Source organism: Heptranchias perlo, chromosome 4 (genome assembly GCF_035084215.1).
Source record: "Heptranchias perlo isolate sHepPer1 chromosome 4, sHepPer1.hap1, whole genome shotgun sequence".
In the NCBI taxonomy this organism is placed as follows: Eukaryota; Metazoa; Chordata; class Chondrichthyes; order Hexanchiformes; family Hexanchidae; genus Heptranchias; species Heptranchias perlo.
This window is the reverse complement of record NC_090328.1, coordinates 30831302-30857291: the sequence shown is the minus strand read 5'-3', so window position 1 is coordinate 30857291 and position 25990 is coordinate 30831302. Positions and strand designations below refer to the sequence as shown.

At 41.5% G+C, this 25990-nt stretch overlaps 1 protein-coding gene across 5 annotated transcripts in view; it reads right to left on the bottom strand.

Annotated features, from left to right (window-relative positions):
• LOC137320825 (ceramide transfer protein) overlaps positions 1 to 25990 on the bottom strand; it is a 145875-nt gene that overhangs the window by 7399 nt on the left and 112486 nt on the right. For 3 of the 5 annotated variants that reach the window (XM_067982699.1, XM_067982700.1, XM_067982701.1), the window contains 7 exons: positions 22653 to 22745; positions 20786 to 20872; positions 20521 to 20613; positions 19221 to 19295; positions 7046 to 7141; positions 4247 to 4379; positions 1138 to 1208 (listed from right to left, as the gene is read on the bottom strand). In XM_067982699.1, the coding sequence (XP_067838800.1) occupies positions 1138 to 1208; positions 4247 to 4379; positions 7046 to 7141; positions 19221 to 19295; positions 20521 to 20613; positions 20786 to 20872; positions 22653 to 22745 (648 nt within the window). The remainder of the gene's footprint in view (positions 1 to 1137; positions 1209 to 4246; positions 4380 to 7045; positions 7142 to 19220; positions 19296 to 20520; positions 20614 to 20785; positions 20873 to 22652; positions 22746 to 25990) is intronic. The other 2 variants (XM_067982702.1, XM_067982703.1) reach the window with 1 other exon arrangement.

The following is a 25990-nucleotide window of genomic DNA, read 5'->3' as shown; positions in this document are numbered from 1 at the left end:
TAAATAAGCATCTACCTTCCTAATGCTATTGATTCTTCCAATCTTATCACTGAATATGACCCATTATTCATTCTAACTAGAAGGGATTGCAACCCTTTCCAAAGGCACCATTTCCCATTCTAATTCCAACATCTAAATGTGAGGGCTCTGGCCTCTGCTAATACCTTCTAACAGTATGGTTGCCAGTCTCTGCTTACACCATTTACTCAGTGAAATATGCAAAAGATTGCATCATCTGAAATCTCAGCACAAAACATTTCTTGAATAGTTAGTTCCACAAATGTAGATGCAATGCAAATATATCTCAACTCCTTTAGCATATGGACTGTTTCGGTCAATCCATCCTTCAAAAGATGGAATTAGAGGAGAGGGATAATAAGGAGGTTGGCAGATCCCGAAGTATTAAATAATACTTTCTTGCCACAAGTGTGGGGAGGAGAAAGGGGTCGAGAAAGATGATTTGGGCATTTGATTCTGTATCACTTCGCCAAGTTCAATTTAAACACAATCAATCTGTACCATGAAGGTCGCAGACCTAGCATTAAGAAAAAACGAATTCAGCTTAGAGACGAGTACATTCAGTAGATGCAAAGATAAACATGAAAATATCTGTAATCGCCACATGATGGTACCAGTTCCAGAAATCAGTTGTCTGGTGCAGTGCAGAGTACTGTTCTGAGCTTGGTGGTGTTAATTCAGTTTGTGCTGGGATCTACTTAACTGCATGAACAAATGATCCAGGAAGCAAAGTTCCCCCTACTCATATCATTACCCTCAACTTTGGGTCCCTGGACCTTTCCCGATAAGGGAGTGAACAGGCAGCCAGTCTCAGATCTCTGTTCCAGCTCAAGCTAGCCGCCAACCAGTGTGCTAGTGCGGTCCTGGATAGTTCAGTTAGCTTTAATTTTTCCTTCTTGCTCTTTATGGGGGGAAGCATCCCTCAACAACTCATCTGAAACTGTAGGTTCATCATATGAAGAAATTGCAAGGATAAACCAATTTAATGGAAACAATACTTTCATATATGTGGCCCATGAGGCTAAATTGTAATGCACCTAAACAGACCAGTAACTTGGGGGCAGTACTGCGCTACACCATCTGTAATATTTTCATATCTAAAAACTACAAGGTACATACCTTGTGTGTCTGGTAGATGATGATTGCATTATCTGACAGAATTTCTACCACATGAAAGTTTTCAATGGTTGCTGTGGAGTATAAATGGATATATAATTCATTGTCAGCTCATTACATACAAATGAATGCACACTTGGAACATTGAAAGTAAGATTGCAAGATGCTAAGATGTTGATTGTAAATATAGGTACACATTCAAATAAAATCAATAGCTGCTTCTGAAATTAGATGAAGGTGCAAGAGTAGGTTGGGGACCTCTTACTCATTATGGAAAATCAAGCAGCCAGACACTGGTGTACAGAATCATGAGAAAAGGAGAATACTGCACAGAATGCAGCATTTTTGGTCTTACAACGGCTGATAACACGTGACTTAAACTTATGCATGATGCAATACACTAATCGTGACAATTTTAGATTACGTTCTACATTAGAATTTTATTTCATTTTGGTGGTTTTTCCAATTTCACTTGATTTAGCAATCTGTATTTAACATTTGTTAAAATCTGTACCTATTTTGTTCTTCATAGTAGGTACAGCACAAAGGGCGGCCATTCAGCCCATCATGCCTGTACCAGCTCTTTGAAAGAGCTATCCAATTAGACCCATTCCCCTGCTCTTTCCCCATAGCCCTGTAAACTCTTTCCCTACATAAGAACATAAGAAATTGGAGCAGGAGTAGGCCAATCGGCCCCTCGAGCCTGCTCCGCCATTCAATAAGATCATGGCTGATCTGATCCCAACCACAAATCTAAAGAACACAAGAAGTAGGAGCAGGACCCGGCCACACAGCCCCTGGGCCCTCTGCGCCACCCACAGGGCATTGACCGATCCGAACTCAGCTTCATGTCCAATTTCCTGCCCGCTCCCCATAACCCCTAATTCCCTTTACTTCTAGGAAACTGTCTATTTCTGTTTTAAATTTATCTAATGATGTAGCTTCCACAGCTTCCTGGGGCAGCAAATTCCACAGACCTACCACCCTCTAAGTGAAGAAGTTTCTCCTCATCTCAGTTTTGAAAGAGCAGCCCCTTATTCTAAGATTATGCCCCCTAGTTCTAGTTTCACCCATCTTTGGGAACATCCTTACCGCATCCACCCGATCAAGCCCCTTCACAATCTTATATGTTTCAATAAGATCGCCTCTCATTCTTCTGAACTCCAATGAGTAGAGTCCCAATCTACTCAACCTCTCCTCATATGTCCGCCCCCTCATCCCCGGGATTAACCGAGTGAACCTTCTTTGTACTGCCTCGAGAGCAAGTATGTCTTTTCTTAAGTATGGAGACCAAAACTGTATGCAGTATTCCAGGTGCGGTCTCACCAATACCTTATATAACTGCAGCAATACCTCCCTGTTTTTATATTCTATCCCCCTAGCAATAAAAGCCAACATTCCGTTGGCTTTCTTGATCACCTGCTGCACCTGCATACCAACTTTTTGATTTTCTTGCACTACAAGAATTTATCCAATTCCCTTTTGAAAGTTATTACTGAATCTGCTTCCACCACCCTTTCAGGCAGTGCATTCCAGATCATTACAGCTCGCTGCGTAAAAAATGTTTCCTCATGTCGCCTCTGGCTCTTTTGCCAATCACCTTAAGTCTTGTCCTCTAGTTACTGACCCTTCTGCCACTGGAAACAGTGTCTCCTTATTTACTCTCAAAACAGTTCATAATGTTGAACACCTCTATCAAATCGCCCCTTAACTGTCTCTGTTCTAAGGAGAACAACCTCAGCTTCTCCAGTCTCTCCACATAACTGAAGTCCCTCATCCATGGCACCATTCTTGCTTCTTTTGTTTAAGAAAAACCCTAGGGTTGGTGCAAATAGGAAAAAAGCTCGAGTGCATGTGCTAAACAATTTGGCAAGATGAACATCTCAAAGGTTAATGTACACATTTGTTTTAAAGAGATGGAATAGACTCATAACATCCCATACTTGGTCATGCCAACAATAAAAATTAATGTTCATACTCTGAAATCTGGAACCACAGAAACTGCAAGAATTTAGACAAGGCAATGCTGATTTTGGACAAGTTGCAAATTCTAGTTGATCTAGACAAATACAAGTTCTTGTTCTTTTTGATGAGGAAAAAATAGCTTGTTGGGATCATGAAGAGAACAATGCTAATAAAATACAAGTTCTAAAATTAAATATTGGTTATACAAATGGTTAAAAATATTTGAACCGAGAAAAAGGTCAATGTTTCAATCTAAAACACTTGATCCCATTCTAAATAATTCCTATGCAGAGTCCTACCAAATGATGGCAAGCCAGCACACTTTGGGGAGGGGAACTCCTCAGCTGGCTAAAGGGGTAGTCTGTGTCATGTCCACATCTTAGAGCAAATGGGCAGGCCTGATTTCCACTCCAAGAATTGAACACATAATCCAGGTTGACATTTTATTGCAGTACTGAGGGAGTGCTCACTGCCGGAGGTACCATACCTCAGATGACCGATAAGGTCCTATCCGCTTGCTTCGGTAGTTATTAAGATACCACTGTACATTTTGACAAACAGCAGGGAGTTCTTTCAAGCCTTGGCCAACATTCTTCCTTCAACTAAAAACAAATTAGTTGGTGATTCATCTCATTGCTATTTGTGGGATCCTGCCACATTTGCCGATGTGACGCCCATTGGACTTCAGAGTAATTCACTCTAGATAAAAAAAATAAGACATTATAGAAATGCAAGTCTGAGACCAAAAAGGACAGGTAGACTGACGGATCAGAGGTAATGTACCAAGAAAATGGATAGGTGTTTTACCCAAAAGTCAACTGTGCTCTGTGGCCATGAATCATCGTTCTTGCATTTCACTAAGTTTACCTTTAGCCAAGTGGCTAAAAACACATCTATACCCTGAACACTACTGTTAGTGCCAAAAGAGGAAGTGCCTGCACAGCTAGGCAGAGCTCATCATTTTGGAGTGTTCAGCAAGTCAATTCGCTGTCACCATTAACCGGAACTAAAAAAAAAGGCAAGCCACATTCAGCCTATGGGCCTTATACTACACGACTATATCCTAGACAAATATGGCACCCTTACAAGTTTTGCTGTTACTATCTGCTACTGATCTTTCCATAAAATTAGTCTGAAATATTCTTACTTTCCCAATCATTGCGAACATCGACATTCCAGAAGTAGTGGCATACTTCGTGTCCTGTAACTCCTTTGACAGAATGTGTTGCTTTGAGAGGATCCAAGACAATCCCATTCTCTTCCACTTCTCTCCTGTACACCTGCACAAAATGGAGAACTACTGTTAATATACATGGAGGGGTGGGAGGAGGCTCGTGTGGAGCATAAATACCTGCACGGACCTGTTGGGCTGAATGGCCTATTTCTGCGCTATACATTCTATATAATTCTATATAACTATGGTTGATTAGATTAATCTTCAGCTATGGGCTTTAAATGGCAGCTATGCTCACAAATAGGTACTAGTCTCAATCATGTACATGGACTCGCCTCTACACAGGCTACTGTACAGTAGAACTGGAAGAACTAATGAGCAGAAATTCCCTTCAGTGTTAGAACTCCGCTGCCCCTTTGATATCCGATGGCCGATTGACGAGGTGAGGAGAAACTTTTTTACGCAGCCAGTTATGATGATCTGGAATGCACTGCCTGAAAGGGTGGTAAAAGCAGATTCAATAGTAACTTCCAAAAGGGAATTGGATTATTACTTGGAGAGAAAATTGCAGGGCTACAGGGGAACGGGACTAATTGGACAGCTTTTTCAAAGAACCGGCACAGGCACAATGGGCCGAATCACAGTTATCAGTGGCTCGTTGGTCGAGGGGTATGATTCTCACTTTGCGGATTTAGTGATTGATGAGAGAGGTCCAGGGTTCAAATCCCAGATGAGCCCTGCGGTGTTACCATTTATTTATTTATTCGTTGATGGGATGTGGGTGCCGCTAGCAAAGCCAGCATTTATTGCCCATCCCTAATTGCCCTCGAGAAGGTGGTGGTGAGCCGCCGCCTTGAACCGTTGCAGTCCTTGTGGTGAAGGTTTTAGGTAGGGAGTTCCAGGATTTTGACCCAGCGACGATGAAGAAACTGCGATATATTTCCAAGTCAGCATGGTGTGTGACTTGGAGGGGAACGTGCAGGTGGTGGTGTTCCCATGTGCCTGCTGCTCCTGTCCTTCTAGGTGGTGTCGAAGAAGCCTTGGCGAGTTGCTGCAGTGCATCGTGTGGAAGGTACACACTGCGGCCACGGTGCGCCGGTGGTGAAGGGAGTGAATGTTTAGGGTGGTGGATGAGGTGCCAATCAAGCGGGCTGCTTTGTCCTGGATGGTGTCGAGCTTCTTGAGTGTTGCTAGAGATGCACTTATCCAGGCAAGTGGAGAGTATTCCATCACATTCCTAACTTGTGCCTTGTAGATGGTGGAAAGGCTTTGGGGAGTCAGGAGTTGAGTCACTCGCCGCAGAATACCCAGCCTCTGACCTGCTCTTGTAGCCAGTGTGTGTGTGGCTGGTCCAGTTAAGTTTCTGGTCAATGGTGACCCCCAGGATGTTGATGGTGGGGGATTCGGCAATGGTTATGCCGTCGAACATCAAGGGGAGGTGGTTAGACTCTCTCTTGTTGGAGATGGTCATTGCCTGGCACTCGTCAGGCGTGAATGTCACTTGCCACTTATCGGCCCAAGCCTGGATATTGTCCGGGTCTTGTTGCATGGGGGCATGGACTGCTTCAGTATCTGAGGGGTTGCAAATGGAACTGAACACTGTGCAATCATCAGCGAACATCCCCATTTCTGACCTTATGATGGAGGGAAGATCATTGATGAAGCAGCTGAAGATGGTTGGGCCTTGGACACTGCCCTGAGGAACTCCTGCAGTAATGTCCTGGGGCTGAGATGATTGGCCTCCAACAACCATTACCGTCTTCCTTTGTGCTAGGTATGACTCCAGCCACTGGAGCGTTTTCCCCCTGATTCCCATTAACTTCAATTTTACTCGGGCTCCTTGGTGCCACACTCGGTCAAATACTGTCTTGATGTCAAGGGCAGTCACTCTCACCTCTGGAATTCAGCTCTTTTGTCCATGTTTGGACCAAGGCTGTAATGAGGTCTGGAGCCGAGTGGTCCTGGCAGAACCCAAACTGAGCATCTGTGAGCAAGTTATTGGTGAGTAAGTGCCGCTTGATAGCACTGTCGACGACACCTTCCATCACTTTGCTGATGATCGAGAGTAGAGAGATGAGGCGGTAATTGGCCAGATTGGATTTGTCCTGTTTTCTGTGGACAGGACATGCCTGGGCAATTTTCCACATTGTCGGGTAGATGCCAGTGTTGTAGCTGTACTGGAACAGCTTGGCTAGAGGCGTGGCTAGTTCTGGAGCACAAGTCTTCAGCACTACAGCCGGGATGTAGTCAGGGCCCACAGCCTTTGCTGTATCCAGTGCACTCAGCCGCTTACTTGATATCACATGGAGTGAATCGAATTGACTGAAGACTGGCTTCTGTGATGGTGGGGATATCGGGAGGAGGCCGCAATAGATCATCCACTCGGCACTTCTGGCTGAAGATGGTTGCAAACCTTCAGCCTTGTCTTTTGCACTCACGTGAGTGACACAGCGAGTGGTTAGGATCTGGAATGCACTGCCCGAGAGGGTGGTGGAAGCCGATTCAATCATGGGCCTTCAAAAGGGAACTGGATAAGTACTTGAAGGGGAAAAATTTGCAGGGCTACGGGGAAAGGGCGGGCGAGTGGGACTAGCTGGATTGCTCTTGCATAGAGCCGGCACGGACTCAATGGGCCAAATGGCCTGCTTCCGAGCTATAGCTTTTCTATGATTCTATGTACCTATTGAGGGTGAGGGATGGATCTTGCCTTGATCAAAAACACAAATTGAGTAAAAAGAATTCTCCCTACTCTTTTAAAACAGTATTCCTCACCTTCATTTCTCCCTCTTCCACCACCAACTGCCAATTAGCATCGCCACCTACATCCTGCAGAGAGTACTGCATGTGATTTTGCACCATCTCTTCAACCTGCAAAGACAAAGCGCAACCATTTTTACAACCTGCAACGCTATGCATACTGGCCGTATTCTGCTACTTGTAGTGTAATCAACAGAACATCAGCTGCTGCAAATGAAATTCAGTCTACTAATATTACAATTATTCAAAAATATTCCTTGCCCACGGAAAATTTTAGAGATAGGAAAATGCAGTTTATCCCAACAATCTTTTTGGGGCATCAATTCCAGCTTCCTCTTGTCTCACTCCCACCTCCAGTTCCAGAAATTCATCAAACGGTCTTAAACTCATTCATACCATTTGCTTCAGCTGCCTTTCCTACAACTTATTCCACATGTTTATTACTCTTTGCGTAAACCAAGTGTGCCTGAATTCTTCACTCAATTTTTAATATCCTAACTTTTGAACTCTTCAAAAGTATAAACAATTTGATCATCTTCATCAATCCCTTTCATAATTTTGGAAGTTCCTATTAGATTATCTTGATGTCTGTTCCTGTGCAACAAGAACAAGACTAACTTCTTCACCCTTTATTATTGAATAGCCCTGAGTTTCAGTACTACGACTTTTACTGCACAGCATTCTGGATGGAGTCTAATCAGTGGCTAATGTAACATTTCTTTTGATCCATAGTTTGTCTCCCTGCTAAAGCAACTCAGTACCTGGTTTGCCTTGCACTGGGCTCATTGACATGAAAAAAAGGGATTTGTCCTTCCTTGAACTAATAGCAATGTTTGTATGTGACATTCTAGCATAAAATAGAAGACTGCTTGGTATGGCATTTGAATTATTGTTCGTACCCTCTAGTTCACTCCCCTACATCTTTCAAAATCTAGGTTTTCATCCCTCTCCTCCATAAACCTCTCCCCTCCCACCACCCCCCTCACCGTCATCAACTACCGCCCTAGCTTCAACCTTTCCTTTAAAGTTGTGGAACATGTCGTTGCTTTGTAACAACTCTTCCATCATTCCCTATTCAAATCCTCTAATCTAGTTTCCGCCCTTCCCACAGCAACAGTCAAAGTCACCATCATCCTATGTGATTGCAACCATATCTTATTGTTCCTCCTTATCCTCCAACCTTTCCACTATCAGCCTCACCATCCTCAAGTATCTCTATAATACCACTGTGCTCTTCCCTATTTCTAATCCTACCTGCCATACTATAGACAATACATCTCAAATGGTTTCTCCTCTCATGCCTGCAGTCACCTCTGATGTAGGCTAAGGTTCCACACTTGACCCTTGCCATTATTTACATGCTACCCATTGGCAAAGCTATCCAAAATCAATGATGCTGATGAAACCCACCTCTACCCCGCCAGCTCTTTCAGTGACCTCTTGGCTATTGCCATTGTCTTCAACTACCTACCTGATATTAAAGACCTCAATAAATCCTAACTTCCTCCAGCATATCAGCAAAACCAAATCTTCAGCTACGGCTAACACCTCAAGATCTCATGCCTCAGCTTCATCAATCTTCATGGCAGCCATCTAAACCAAGAGGCACGGAATCTTGAATGACACTCAACCCTGCACTCGGCTTACTTCCCCGAATCCAGTCAAAAAGGCCTTTCTCTGAACTTCACCTGCCCAGCCCCTTATCCCACCAACATCCTAATCTACACCATCATCTTGCAGCTAGACTTCAATGATCTATCTGCTAGACTCACTGCTTTCACCATCCATAAACTAAAAGTCACTCAGAGTGCCGCAGCCTAAACCTTCATCCACACAGAGGCCAACCTCTACAATGTCTGTCCTCTTCAAGCTACGGTTTTATCTTCACCCCATCCCATTCAGTGATCATTTCTAGCCTATGCTTCTGCATGCACTCTCCAGTTCTCAAACAGTCTATTATTGGTTCCCTGCTCCTGCCATCCTATATATAGTCACTTCAACCACATTGCACCCACCCCCTTGAATTTCTTCCTTCCACATCTCTAACTGGGGACCTCCCTCTTCAAGACTTTTCTCTTCAACTGTGTTGTTGGTTACTACTGACTCCCTTCCGTCCCTCCAGTCAGGTATCCACTCGCTATCCACCATCATGTTAAAAACTTTTAAGATGTCTCCTTCTCTAATGAGCACTATAGAAATGTACAAGCAGTAACTGCACTAGAAAGTACTGCGCTGCTCTCTAGTGACATAATGTGGGCACTACAATTATAATCACCAAATGCAATTAAATTGTAACCACATGGTCCATAATCCATGGTGGGTGTTATTGCTGAAGAATTGACCTTGCAATTGTGAAATTTCTACATAGCGTTACCTGACACATGCCTTACGCCTTGTACATTTAATGTTATGCTTCATCATTAACAACTATACCAACTTGTATACATTCAATAAATAACATGCAAAAATATAGAAACCTTTGCAGCTCAGTATTAAAACTAAACTAGGCATGTCAGTACCAAAGCACTTGTCATTCCAGCCATCAAATGAAAGAAGTGTGAAAGCACATAATTTACACAATATAGCTAGTTTGCAGCTGGCATTGAGACCCTTTGGCCCAAGATGTGGCCATTGTACAACTTTAACAAACTTTTTACTGGTAGTTAGCCCTTTTAGATTAAACTTCAATTGCTTGGAGATTCCTGAATCCCAATATTAAGTTGCAATATCAAGTTCCACAATCAGTATTCAATCTCCAGCATTTAATGACAAAACTAATTGCAGCAATGTTACCATCTTCAATTCCTTCAGGATAAAGTAGCTCAAAATCCTTCTGTTTGAGAGGAGTCAAACATCTCTCTGTGCAAGTAGCAGGTTCAGAATTAGAGGACACTTAGCTTAAGAAAACCTTCTCCAATGGCCTAGGAACAGTTTTACATTTCCACCTCCAGGGAAAAAACTTCCCCTTGAATCTCAGGGCACCTACTGAGGGTGGACAGTAATGTTCCAAAGTGACTCTCACCCAGCAAATGATAAGTCCTACTTGTCTGCAAAATGCCACTGAGGAAGTGCTCGTCACTGCTGGGGCATCGAAAGACAGTAGCACTTTCTTTGAGCCCTTATGATCATTCTTGCTCTCTCTTACACCCAAGTATAAAGTTTCTGCTGAAAAAGGATCTCTGGCCACCTTCCTAAATTTTCAATGTTTACAGGGACATTGGGCAAGCCTAATCCCTGGATTAGGAAGCTGTCAGAATCAGAGAAAGGTTGCAATTACTGAACCATTTTTCTGAAGGTAATCACTTTGGATGCTGACATGAGGCTGATTGGGGGAAACTGTTTGCTGATGAGGTTCCTAAAATACCAATTTTCAGATCTACAGCCTCAAGTCTCTCAGGCTACAATAGCCTAGTGGTTATGGCACTGAACTAGAAACCCAGATGTCACTAGTTCAAATCAAATCATAGTAAAGTGTGAAATTGAATTCATTAAATTGGGTAACATGTAGGCAAGCATTAGAAAATGACCACAAATTGTAAAAAAGTCAATAAGTTTCCTTTAGGGAAGGGAACCTGCCACCCCTATCCATTCTGGCCTACACATGAATCCCCGAGGAATGGGCAAAAAATACTGCTTTTCCAGTGCTGCCCACATTCTAGGAACAATTTTTTAAAAATATTGTTTTCATGCAGGCAGAGCATACTGGAGAGTGCTTCAAGGCGCTACTTGTTTTTCTTAAAATTCTGCAATCTTATTCAAATTGGTCCCCAAAGAATAACATTTCCCTTACAAGTTGGATCTTATCATTTTGCCTGTAGGTTTAAAGGAAATTAAGTTCTTAGACTAGTGCAGTGTTCCTGCTATGAATAGCATCAATTGCTGATTATTCCAAGATTTTTACTCTGTATTAAACATAAGAACATAAGAAATAGGAGCAGGAGTAGGCCAATCGGCCCCTCGAGCCTGCTTCGCCATTCAATAAGATCATGGCTGATCTGGAATCTGTATTACATCATCATGTGAACTTAGAAGTTACCCAGATGTTAGTGGGGCTTGGGCCACTATCACAATTTGCACCAATTGCTCATGAATAAGCTTAACCAAGTGGTTTTGATAAATCAATCTTCATATGGCACATGTCTGGGCTATGCAACATCTTCCCTGAATGATCCAATTTGTTTACATTTGCTTTTGTTGCAAGTACAGGGGCTCTATGACAGATGGGGAAATTTACTGTACCTTGTCCAAGCATGGAATGTCATTGAGGAATCTGCGATAATTTAAGTGAAAAGGGCTTTCTCTGGCTGAAGGGAATCTAACAGGTTATGCCCAGCTAGTAGAGTTAAACTAAATTCGCGAAAGATCATTTTGGTGATGTCAATATTGATTGTGGGAGATAAGAATGTGGAGAAACTGGAGGAGGTGAATCAATTTATCCAGTATACAGTCCCATCTTGAAAGCTCTCGAATATAAATACACAACTTGAAGGCATTGCATGGATCGTTTGGTACTTTTCATTAGAGCCTAAAGTGCTGATACAAACTGTTACAATGGCATGAGACTAAGCCTCAGGCAAAGAAGGATCTTGCATGGTTGAGGTGGTTAAATAAAACTTCCTAAAAAGTTTCAGAGGTGGATCTTTGGTTATCCACTCATTTTGATTTTTGCAAGACTGTGCCTTTAGAGCAGTTTAAATTCAAAGTTAGTGGCTTTAGTAGCAATCTACGCACTCCAGCTCTGGCTCAGCACTGTGGATACCAGTGCATAGCTAGCTGCAACAATGTCAGCAACAGGCACATTTTTCACAACTCCTTTTGACTGTGGTCAAGGTTCTCAGAATGGGAGACTGTAATTTTCAACACTGCAGTGATTTTTGTCCTGGAGTAGAATGATCTTCCAGCTTGAGCTAGAGGGCTGAGAGCCCCTAGGAAACGAATGCCTTAAGTAAACATTCAGCAAGAGTCAACATGTAGGAATACTCAACTGATACTATTCTGAATTGTTCCTGGGAATGGCCAGGATCCATACCCCAAATGACCAAGAGGCAGAGCAGTGCTTAATGGCTCTACACTCTGATCAAAGTTTCAGCTTGGCTTAGAGGTAGGATGCTTCTCAGAAGAGTCATGGTTTCAATTTCCACCTCAGGATTTGAGCACGTAATCTAGGCTGATACTTCAGTGCAGTATTGAGGGAGTGCTACATTGTTGGAGGTACTGTCTTTTGGATGAGACACTAAAACAAGTTCCCATCTGTCTGTTCAGGTGTACGTAAAAGATCCATGGCACTATTTGAAGAGCAAGGGAGCTCTGTTGTCATGGCCAACATTCATCTCAACCAACATCACCAAAACAGATTATCTGATCATTTATTTCTGCTGTTTATGGGACCTTGCTGTGTACAAATTGGCTGCCACACCTACCCACAAAAGCAATACATTGGCCAACAAGTGCTTTGGAGTATACAAAAGATGTGAAATGCACTACATAAATAAGAAAAAAAGAACTTGCATTTAAGTATCAAGTGAAATAATTCTACTTTTCAGTATATTTGAATCTCACAGCAGGTGCTACTGTACAACTTGGCGCACACTGTGCAGCTCCAGGAACTGCAGTGTCTGTAGTCAAATTGAAAAGGCTGCAGCTGAGAATGGAAAATATCTATGTCAGAAAGGGGTTCCAAGACCCAAGGGAGACATTCAAGCACTAAAGGCAGTGCAAAACACAGCCATAAGTATGATTCTCCACGTCAACGGTCTGAGTTGAGAAAATATTGCTTTCTTTTCAACCTGGAAAGGAGGCATCTGATCTTATTGAAATATGAGATTGTTAAAGGAATGAAGAAGGTAAATCCAGAAGATTACTCAATTAAATTTAGAGTAGGACAAAGGGACACAGTTCAAAGTAGCAAATGGTAAATTTAGGACTGCTATCAGGAAATAATTCTTCACACAGAGAATGATCAATGTATGGAATGGATTTCTAGGTAGAGTGGTGGAGGCTAAAACTCCTGAAGGCATTCAATAAACAACTGGATATTACAATGGAGGGACTTTAGGATCTTTCTCTAGTTTCTCTCCTATCTCTTCTCATACCCTCAAGCTCATCGTGTAGTTAACCAAACAACTTCCGTTCCTGGCCTCCACTGCTAGCTGACATTGTCTCCTGCCCTTTCAAAATGGTCATCCTCTCCTCAAAAACCCACCCAAATCTATGCCCATCTTTTCCACAATCCCATGCTTGAATCTCTCCAATCAAGTGTGAGTGAGGAGGCTCGTGTGGAGCATAAACACCAACATCGACCTGTTGGGCTGAATGATCTGTTTCTGTGCTGTACATTCTATGTAAGTTTCTGAAACAGCTCTGATCAAAATCACAAATGACATCCTCCCTGGCTGTGGTGCATTGTCCCTCCTGTCCAGCTTGAACCCTCTGCAGCCGTTGAAACAGTCGAAAAGCCATCCACCTCAATGCCTCTCCTCCGTTGTCCAAGGGACTACCCTTGCTTTGTTCCACTCTTACCTATCCAATCATAGCCAGAGCATCCCCAACAATGGTTTCTCTTCTCACCCAAAGACCTATCTTCTTCCCCATCTTCATGTTGCCCCTTGGAGACATCAACTGAATATGAGGTCAGCTTCTACATGTAAGCTAATGAGATCTAGCTCTACGGCTTCTCTCAACCTATTCACTGCCTCTGTGTTGTCAGACTGCTTGTCCAACATCAATTTTGGATGAGCCTCAATTTCCCCCAGTTAAACACTGGGAAGAGTGATGCATGGTGTTTGGCTCTCACCACAAATTCCATCCCCTTGCCAACAAATCCATCCCCCCTCCCCAGCCACTGTCTCAGATCCAATCAAACTGTTCTCAACCTCTACATCCTATTCAACCACCGAGCTGAGCTTCTGACCCCATATCTTCTCTATCACAAAGACAGTCTGCTTCCACCTCTAAATTGCCTGCCTCTGCCCATCTGCTTCTGAAACTTTCATCAATGCATTTGTCACCTCCAGACTCAACTATTCTAATGCTCTTCTGGCTGGCCTGTCATCCTCCATGCTCTGTAAACTTCAGCTCAACCAAAAATAAGCTGCCCACATCCTAACACTCACCATGTCACACTAAACCATCACTCCTGTTCTTGCTGACCTACATTGGGCTCTAATACACCAAAGTCTCCAATTTAAAATTCTCATGCGAACGATGGTCTAGCCATGATGTGGAGATGCCGGTGATGGACTGGGGTTGACAATTGACCATCGTTCGCAGCAAATTACCTAGCTTTCAAGAGAACAGCGTCCACGACACCACACAACCCTGCCACGGTAACCTCTGCAAGACATGCCAGATCATTGACACAGATACCACCATCACACGAGAGGACACCACCCACCAGGTGCACGGTTCATACTCCTGTGACTCGGCCAACGTTGTCTACCTCATACGTTGCAGGAAAGGATGCCCCAGAGCATGGTACATTGGCGAGACCATGCAGACGCTGCGACAACGGATGAACGGACACCGCGCAACAATCGCCAGACAGGAGGGCTCCCTCCCTGTCGGGGAACACTTCAGCAGTCATGGACATTCATCCACCGACCTTCGGGTAAGCGTACTCCAAGGCGGCCTTCGAGACACACGACAACGCAAAATCGTCGAGCAGAAATTGATAGCCAAGTTCCGCACCCATGAGGACGGCCTCAACCGGGATCTTGGGTTCATGTCACGCTACACGTTACCCCACCAGCGAACAAATGTTATCTGTTTTTAATATAACGGGTCAGTTGCTGTCTTTTCTATGTTTCTACCTCTCTATCTCTGTTTTTTTTTTTGTTTGTTGTTTTTTTTTGGTGATTTGTATATTCTGAGACCTTGCAGGTAACACCTGTCTGTCTGCACACTGATTGCCTTGGCAACGGGCAGTTGAAAAAACTGTCTGTAATCACCAAGCATTGTTCTGTGAATTATAAATGCGATTTCATTTCGAGGATTTCATTTAGTTCACCTGAGGAAGGAGGAAGCCTCCGAAAGCTTGTGAATTTAAAATAAAATTGCTGGACTATAACTTGGTGTTGTAAAATTGTTTACAATCCTCTAAGACACTACTTAAAACCTACCTTTTTGACCAAGCTTTTGGTCACCTGTCCTAATATTTCTTTACGTGGCTCGGTGTCAAATTTTGTTTGATAAGGCTCCGGTGAGGTGCCTTGGGACATTTTACTGTGTTAAAGGTGCTATATAAATACAGTTGTTACTATATATAGATCTTTCCTTGACCTGGTCTGCACTTTAGACTTGCACTGAAGATTTAAACATGAAAGCTTAGCACTGAGAAATGGAAATTCTTCATGGGAATCCATCCAGTCTTCAACCAAAAATCCCATAACAAATGTGAAAACTTTGAAGTTCAGTGAAAGCCAGTGTGGTAAAGCTAATTTTGAATAAGAGACAGACTGCTTCAATGAGCAGATTAATAAGAGTCAAGATAGAGACACTTCCAAAGCTTCAGTGGTTGGAATTGGCCAAATTCAGCAGATTCTCCAAGAACATTTCCTACTAGGAAGCTGCAATATTGCTGTCAACATTAGGAGAAAAGGGGAACCAACGAATGGTCTCTGTGCGGTATGGTAATAAGGGAAGGGCAAGGTCACAACTAGGATGTAAAATTTCACGCCATTTTCTCCTGGCTGGATGATTGATCTATCCTGAGATATGATGTGGAGATGCCGGTGATGGACTGGGGTTGACAATTGTAAACAATTTTACAACACCAAGTTATAGTCCAGCAATTTTATTTTAAATTCACAAGCTTTCGGAGGCTTCCTCCTTCCTCAGGTAAATGTACCTGAGGAAGGAGGAAGCCTCCGAAAGCTTGTGAATTTAAAATAAAATTGCTGGACTATAACTTGGTGTTGTAAAATTGTTTACAATTATCCTGAGATATGTTGAGAGTAAGTGAGCAAGGAAGAACTGGGTTACTTGTCAGGTGGTTAAGATTGTGTACAACACTATTAAAACTCTTTGTTGTTGCTATGTCCAAAAACAAAGTTTCCAGAATTTTTTCTAAAAATTCACACAATTTACTGAGCAATTATGCATCTAAGATACCTACTTATCAAATACAAAGGAATCATGTTTCTTCAAAACAAAGCTGAATATTCCAAGGTTGTTCAATAGCATACATCAAGTGAAAAAGCTTTCAGTCACAAAATAGTACAGCCTGTTAATTCGACGTGCTATCTGTTCAAGTGAATAAGGAAGCTGCAAAGTTAGACAATGGTTAGCATGAAGGATCTGGAAGAATACAAAGAACTTCCAATCAGCTATTGTTTAATGTAAGTAGCCGTCCTATAAAGTTTGTGTCATTATGTGTCATGCACAGAAATAAAACAGATACAAGCGGCCTTACTTTGAGCATTAATGGGTTTTCACGCAGGAGTGCATTAAATGGTTGGCTATGATAGTGAAAGCATATGGTTAAGCTTAAAGAGCAGCTAATTGATACTTGGCAATATAAACTTTTGGGGCATTTTGACACAGTTAAGTATAATGAACAGTGTATATGTAACATAATTACTGGGCAATTCTTTAATCCTATTGTTCACTATTATCCACTGAGCTGTGCATTGTTCCATTTTTAGAACAGCAAATAGTATGAGGTAGGGAAAAGAATACTCACTTTAAGTGTCTTACCATCACTGGTACGACTGGGGATTGACATTAAGGGGTTTGAGGACTGATTGTAGGATTATTGTGGTCAATTTTTCCAGTCTGCGCCAAGTATCTTTTAGTAAAATACTAGCAAGTATAAACCTACAATCAGTTCACAAATAGGCCATGAAAATTCAAATCTGATTGACACTAACAATATGGATGTTCCCCACCAACATTATTCCAGCAACCTGCTGCTAGGAAAGTGTATAAATACTATTAGAAAATAAGAAAAACTAACTTGTAATTTCTTGAAACTAATGGCACTTAAAAACTCATTTACAAAAACAAACCTCTCAATTTGTTGAGTTCTTAAACTGCTAATCGATACAATGGCCCATTTAAACCATCATTCTGAAAATGTAATGTATAGTTTAAATTGTAATTTTCAATCACCTCGACCTACTTTTTTCACATCCTATTTAATAAGAGAAGCCATTTTACTAGTTTTTCCTGAAAAATTGCCAGCAATTGGGCAACCAGGGCTCCAGAATCTGTCAAGAGTGTTCTACAACACGAGTCTGTAGCAGTTTATCCTAAACTCACATAGGAGACAACAGGGTGAGCCCACAAGGCATTGGCTGGACAACAAATTCACTCCATTTAACGTGGGCTTATTTATCATGGTGGGTGATACTGAAACTTTGGAACGGATGCAGAGGAGGGCCACTAAATTAATTCCCAGCTCTAAGCATCTTAGTTATCAAGATAAGCTAAAAGAACTGGGACTCTACACTTTAGAGAAGTGTAGACTTAAGGGTGATCTGATCAAGGTTTATAAGATGATGAAAGGAATAGATGGTGTTCATTTGACAGTTTGTTCCAATTAAATAGGCTAGGGAGAGTCAGGGAGTCACAATTTCAAATTATAGAAGGCCAGATCTAGGTTAGACATCAGGAGATGGTTCTTTTCCCAGAGAAAATTGGACCTCTGGAACAGACTGTCGGCTCATGTGGTGGACACCAATTCGCTGAATTCCTTCACGCGAGAGCTGGGCCTGTTTCTGACTGGGGCAGAGATCACGTCTTACAAAAGGTAGGTACGGTAAAGCATAGAATCATCAGGGCCAGTGATCTCTTGGTCTCGTTTTGATCACCAAATGGGTCAGATGAATTTCCCAGGTTTCTACCCCCCCCAACCTAAAATTGGCCTGGGTTTTTAATTTGGTTTTTCGCCTCTCCCAGGAGATCACATTGTTTTGGGTGGGGTGGGGAGTGTATATAAGGTATAACAATTGTGTGGGACAGGCTGAATGGATCAGAGCATCTTTCCTGACCATCACTGTCGTTTGTTCGTAACATGATATCTTTGCATGTACCCAAAAATGTAATAACTACTGTTATATTTGTCAAATAAAATGTCAGCACTGTGCCTAGGACCTCTAAAGATACTAAAGGAAGGGGAAACCACTTCTCATCAACATCCTCAAAAGAACAAAGTTCAACCGGTGCTCCACTCAGGGCCACTGCCTCCAATGGTTCAGTTGGCGCTCCACTCTCCCTCTCAATACTGAATGACACGAAGATTATTGAGTGCAAATGGTTGATAGGGTCCTACAGTCCTAATCGACCTTGGTCACTGTCTGGAATTAGACAAAATGACTAAAATGGACCCATCTTTTCAGATAAAATCTTGGGGTTGGGGGGATAAAAAAAAACCCACAGAAAATAAATACAAAACTATTGTGAACATGAAGAACTTCTGCATTATGACAGGACATGCCTGTTACCTATAGTAGAGAAGAAAAAAAAACTGTGGGCCTGCCTCAAAGTCAGGCAGTAATGATTCTGAGCTGTGAGGAATATCTGATGCCAGAGGCACAATTTTCTTAAAAAGGACAATGTGCCCTGGTGATTTTCCCTCTCCTACCAAATGAAGATGAAGCAAATTTCCAATTGCACAAAAGTTAAATAACTAAGAAAAAAACAGATTAAGAGATCCAGTTGCAGTGATTAAATTTCCAATATTAAAAGAAAGTTCAGCAAGTCATATATAAATGAGTTTAAAGACTTTCAGAACATGTGCATTAGTAATGGTAGGTTTAAGGTATGGCATGCTGTTGGGAATATATGTTACTACTGTAGTGATGCTTGGATTAACCTATTCCATGGGTAGAAATCTTAACAGCGTACAATTTTATTACAAATGGTTCCATTTTATTCTACAGATTAAGAGCTGATCTTTAATTTGACCTCTTCATTTCTTTTCAACACAGCTTTTATAATCAAATTTTATACCATTGAAATGAATATATTCGACACATTTCTTTACTGTGGTTTTAAAAAAATGAAGTTCACTACAACAGCAATTTAAAAATATTTCAGCAAAAATCTACCCTACAGCCAATACAGCTCAGGGAATAAGTTATGTCCAACAAACATCACCAACAACCACTATGAAGAGAGTAGATGCAAACCCAGGTGAAGTAGTCAAGAGAAGTGAGCTGCAGAGAAGGACCACTCTGAGTTCATACAGTACCTGGGTGCTGAATCTGTGATCATCTGAGGCACTGACTAGATCAATGGAAGACATGGAGGAAGAGCGACTAAAGGGCTACCACAGAGACAGACAAAGAAAAACCCAGTTCAGAACAAAGGCACAACAAGGCATTCAAACATCAACCTTCACCAAAACAAAAATGTATTCAAGAGCCAATAAGCTTTAAAGAAATGAGCACGGCCACAATGATATCATGCAACTATGTACTGCATGAAACCCTGAAGAAAAAGCATTTCTACAAAATAGCCATAATCAGGTGCAAGTTTCTGATGCATTTGCTTTGAAGTACATTTCACAACTAGCACCTAGATTAAAAAAAGATTGCGATCTACATAAAAATATACTATAGTTTAAAAGCCATTAAAGCAAAAGATGATACTTATACAGTATAATATTTTTGTCCCAAATACTTCTGATACTGGAATAAAATACTGGTTTTAGTAATCTAGTGAAATCCACAAATCTAATTGTAAAAATAAATTATATTTAAAACATTGCCGTGGCCCCAAACTGGCTTTATATGCTGCAGAGCTAAATATGTACCAATTTTTTTCCAGCTCAAAAAAGCAAATTCAAATGGATTTCACTATTTATAAAACTTGTTCACGGAAACAGATTACAAAAAAAATTGAGGAAGAGATTTCACTGGCCACAGTGAAAATAACCACGGTTGTTTCCTGATGGCATTTTGAACAATAGAAGGTAGTTAAGTAGTTGAGAAAAACAAGAGCTGCAATAAGTTTAAAAAGCTCTTATTTTTACACATTCATTGAACAAACGGAATATTCAATGATTAGCATGAAAGACCAATTTACACATCATGTACCGAGGCCACTGAATTTTGGATCTCATCATCACCCGTGAAATGGGTGTTTCATTTCAGGCTTTCCCATCACATCCTGTTTATTCAATGGACACTGAATTTCAAAGTCCCCCTTCTCCACCTTCCCGTGTTGATATTTCACACCAAAGTGGGAATCTTGCTACGTGTGAAAGTATCAACTAGCCAACACTACCACAAGCAGTGCTTCAATGACATCACAGGATGAATCGGCAACCAACTGGAGTGCAGATCCTCATACTGCATTCTCCATAGGAACTGCCGATTTGAGCCTTCTACAACAAAAAGTTTAAAACAATTACATTTTTTTTACATCAACATTTATAGAATAGAATCACACCATAGTGGTGCTAGAGGATTTTGCCAGCAAAACACACTCAGTAATGCCATTCCTAAAGCAATATCCTATGTACCAATAAAAAGATCAGGTTACCATACCTGCTTGGCAAATCTATGGGTACCAACTGCCGAGAAGGAATCACCGAAAGGCACAGCAGCTGACCAATGAATTCTTGACTTCTCTGTGTGAGACTAAAAATTAAAATGATTACAGCATTCAATTACAAAAGAACAGTACAATTGATTACTACATATGGCCGATTCTGTTAAAAACAAAAAGATCACCTTCAAAAAGGTTTACTGATTAAATTAATTTAATCAACCTACTACAATCACTTACTTAGAATTGTAAGGAAGGAAATACCTGTTCTTCAATTTTATCTTGTCTGTCAAGAGCAGCTTCAACAGCATCAAAGAATTCCTCCTCATTTATCAAACTATTTGGACCTTCCTGATAAATGAAAGCATTCCAACAAAGAAAATTAGCTCCAAAAAGACCTGTAATTGTATAGCACCTCATCACGTCTCAGAAATACAGTGTCTTATATAGTATAACACCGTAACTAATATAGGCAAAAGTGGCAGCTATTTTGCACACTAAGATCCCACAAACAGCAATACAATCAATGACAGTCAATCTGATTTGTTACTGCTGGTTGAGAGCAGTCAGGGCTTCGGGAGAACTCTTCCTCAAACTGCACAATGGCCACCTGTACCACCAGAACAGGCAAATACCTCAATGATAATGTTTTATCTGAAGAACAGCATCTATGAAAATGCAGCACTCACTCAGTGCTGGACTGTCAGCTAGATTATGTGCTCAAGTCTCTGGTGTAGGGCTTGAACCCACAACCTTCTAAATTAAAAACTAAATTAAAGGCTAGAGTGCTAAATTAAAGGCTAGAGTGCTACAACAGAGCCAGGGTTGATAAAATCAGTACTTTGCCTCAGTATGGCAAATTTGAACTTCCCTGCTCTAAAAGAAAACAAAAATATCAAAATACTTTTTGAAAACTTGCATTATATGTATCTCACTTAGTTTTTAAAGCAGCAGTTACTTTAAGTTCAAGGCAGATATTGCACAAACATTACACATTTGGTTTGAAAGGTTATTTCTGCCAGGCAGCAATACACAATATTGAATTTTGAGCCCACTTCCAACTGCTTCACAAAAACAGACCTTTTACATTATTTCTGATCAAGAAATGGGCCACAGCGTCGAGATGTACCTTACAGTGGGCATACAGGGAGGGACAAGTACTAGTTATGAGTGTACTTCCCATTCAAATAAATATGGTATTTATAGTTAGAAATGAGAACATAAAAAGTTGCAACTAAAGCAATAATACAATAAAATAGGATAAGGAATAATGTAAAAATGGAGTTAGTACTAGGCCTTTGGAAAGATAAGGGTCCATTAAAGACAGACGCATGTGGTATAGTAATAGATAACAAGGTATTAAACAAATACTTTGTATCTGTTATACCAGTGCTAAAAGGGAAATTAAAAATAAATCAAGGGGAGGAACTTATTGTATTCAATATTAATATTTTTAAAAATGGTAATGAAGAAAATAATGGAACTTAGGATAGATAAATCTCCAGGACCTAATGGTTTCCACCCCAGGGTATTAAAAGAAGTAGATGAGGAAATTGGTTGGTACAGAGTAAGCTAATGTCCACCAAGTCCCTTATTGCCAATTCCTATTTAGTGATCCCAGCTAGGAAGTCCATTGCGTAAAAACTAGAAGATTGAATCATGCTCCAATTGCCTGCCACTCACCATCTGCTCTAACGTGAAGAATGGCTAAATTAGACAAGATACTGGAGTGAGACTCTGGAATCATACTCAGCATGATTTAATGCCCTCACGAGATGGGAAAGAGATTGAAACAAATGTAATAATTAAAGTAGGATCACAATTTTGCTGCAATTTTTTTAAAAAAAGCTTTTAGTATTGACAATGCCAAAATATTCAGAACTTGGAAGGCTTGGAATCGATGCAGCCCAAAGTCCAAACATCCAAGAGAATTAAGACTTCAGAAAAATCCTAATTACCTAGATCATTTATACATGTGTAGGGAAGAGTTTGATAAGTCATATGACTTATCGCTCCATATTTTCTTTTCTTGCCTCCTCTCTAACCCAAAATAACTAGAACTTGAAAGCAAGCTCAAAAAATGGTTGAATGATTTGATGTAGAGAAATTGAATGGTAATTTGAATCCTTACCTCATAGTCAGGTCCACCAAAGTGACATTTTTTCTTAAGTTCTGACATTGCGTTCTTGTAAGCATCTTCTACTCTTCGCCTCTTTTCAATCTCCTGAATGAGTTCAAGAGATTAATATAGTTTGCATATTATTCAGTCCCACTATAAGAGCCATTGGATGTACAGGATTGAAAAAACATGCGGCCCATGGTGGTCATATAGTTTCTGTACTAGCTACATAACTAGTAACAGCGAGCGGTTAGGATCTGGCATGCACTGCCCAAGGGGGTGGTGGAGGCAGATTCAATCATGGCCTTCAAAAGAGAACTGGATAAGTAATTGAAAGGAAAGAAATTGCAGGTCTACAGGGATAGGGCGAGGGAGTGGGACTAGCTGGATCGCTCTTGCATAGAGCCAGAGCAGACTCAATGGGCCGAATGGCCTCCTTCCGTGCTGTAACTTTTGTGATTCTGTGAACTTCAGCACATAAAATACAATATAGCAGACCTTGTGGTCTATAACAGATAGCCGGTTAGGGTTGCCTTCCCCTCAAGTCTCATCCCTATCCACCTTACTTGCACCATATAGGTCAATCCCTGTTCATAATCAAAGTTTTTTTACACACAGAGAGGTTACATTCCCTCCCACTATGTCTATAAAGTAACCTATATCACTGTATATTTATCCAACCAGTGTCATTGTTGAGTGATGCCACACAGCTTCCTTCTTAAGCAAGGATTTCCAGGTCTTCAATTTTATTCCCAAGACTCCTAGCATATATAGAACTTGGAGGCACTGATGTGCTTATGTTTTCATTGTTTCTCTGTGTGGTCATATCCTTATACTGCACACTTACCTGCTCTATCAGAAAATAGTAAATAGACTTAACTAGTCATCTACCAATCCTGTACCATCACTTTAGTTTTCCCCCTTTCTAGGTCTGCTCTATTTCCCCTCCCCATCTTATTAGTTTAAATCCTACCCTATTGCTTTATTTACCCTGTGCAAGGATTATGGTAGCAATCCAGTTCAGGTGCACCCTGTTCAATCCGTACAGCTTTCCGCTGATCTTAATATCTGAGGAATCTGAAGCTCTCCCTTCTACATCATCTAACCACACGTTGACATTGCTTCTTCCTAATTTTTTTCCCCCCCCAGTGCATGGCATCAAACATAATCCTGAGATTACTACCTTCTCTTCTACTCTAATCTAGAATCGAACTCCTCAAACTTGCCTCTCTGCAAGACACCCATCCTATTCTTTCCCATGGCATGGATTTCATGCCCTTTTCATACGTTTTTCATAGAATCATAGAAAGGTTACAGCACGGAAGGATGCCATTTGGCCCATCGAGTCCGTGCCGGCTCTATACAAGAGCAATCCAGCTAGTCCCACTCCCCTGCCCTTTCCACGTAGCCCTGTAAATTTTTCCTTTCAAGTACTTATCCAGTTCCCTCTTCAAGGCCATGGTTGAATCTGTGTAAAGAAGTTTTTCCTCATGTCACTTTTGGTTCTTTTGCCAATCACCTTAAATCTATGTCTTCTGGTCCTTGACCCTTCCGCCAATGGGAACAGTTTCTCTCTATCTACTCTGTCTAGACCCTTCATGATTTTGAATACCTCCAACAAATCTCTTTGCAACCATCTCTATTCCAAGGAGAACCACCCCAACTTCTCCAGTCTATCCACATAACTAAAGTCCCTCATCCCTGGAATCATTCCAGTAAATCTCTTCTGCACCCTTTCTAAGGCCTTCACAACTTTCCTGAAGTGCGGTGCCCAGAACTGGACACAATACTCCAGTTGTGGCCGAACCAGTGTTTTATAAAGGTTCATCATGACTTCCATACTTTTGTACTCTATGCCTCCACCTATAAAGCCCAGGATCTTGTATGCTTTTTTAAACCACTTTCTCAATCTGTCCTGCCACCTTCAACAATTTGTGCACGTATACCCCCAGATCTCTGTTCCTGTGCCCCTTTTGGAGTTGTGCCCTCTAGTTTATATCGCCTCTCCTCGTTTTTCCTACCGAAATGTATCACTTCGCATTTTTCTGTGTTAAATTTCATCTGCCACGTGTCCACCCATGCTACCAGCTTGTCTATATCCTCTTGAAGTCTATCACTATCCTCCTCACTGTTCACTACCCTTTCAAGTTTTATGTCATCTGCAAATTTTGAAATTGTGCCCTGTACACCCAAGTCCAAGACATTAATATAAGAAAAATAGTGGTTCCAGCACTGACCCCTGGCGAACAGCACTGTACACCTGTCCGAAAAACAACCGTTCTCCACTACAGTTTCCTGTCCCTGAGCCAATTCTTATCCATGTTGCTACTGCCCCCTTTATTCCATGGGCCGCAATCTTGATGATAAGCTTACCGTGCGGCACTTAAACGTCTTTTGAAAGTCTATATACACATCAACTACACTGCCCTCAACTACCCTCTCTGTCACCTCATCAAAAAACTGTATCAGGTTAGTTAAACACGATTTGCCTTTAACAAATCCGTGCTGGCTTTCCCTAATCAATCCACCCTTGTCCAAGCGATTGTTAATTCTGTCCCAGATTATCGTTTCTAAAAGTTACCCCACCACTGAGGTTAAACTGATTGGCCTATAGTTGCTGGGCTTATCCTTACACCATTTTTGAACAAGGGTGTAACATTTGCAATTCTCCAGTCCTCTAATACCACCCCCGTATCTACGGATGTTTGGAAGATTATGGCCAGTACCTCCACAATTTCCACCCTTACTTCCCTCAGCAACCTAGGACGCATCCCAACCGGACCAGGTGACTTATCTACTTTAAGAACAGCTAGCCTTTCAAGCACCTCTTCATCAATTTTTAAGCCCATCCAGTATCTCAACTATATCTTCCTTTACTGAGACTGTGGCAGCATCTTTTTCCTTGGTAAAGACAGATGCAAAGTACTCATTTAGTACCTTAGCCATCCCCTCTGCCTCCATGAGCAGATCTCCTTTATGGTCCCTACTCGGCCCCACCCCTCCTCTTACTACCCGTTTACATACCTATAGAAGACATTTGGATCCCCTCTTATGTTGGCCGCCAGTCTATTCTCATGCGCTCTCTTTGCCCCTCTTATTTCCTTTTTCACTTCCCCTGTGAACTTTCTATATTCTGCCTGGTTCTCACTTGTGTTGTCAACCTGACATCTGTCATACACCCCTTTTATCCGTTTCATCTTACTCACTACCTCTTGTCATCCAGGGAGCTCTAGCTTTCTGCCTCATGGGAATGTACCTAGACTCTACCCAAACCATCTCCTCCTTAAAGGCCGCCCAGTTTTGCCTGCCAATCTTTGATTCCAATTTACCAGGGCCAGATCTGTACTCAT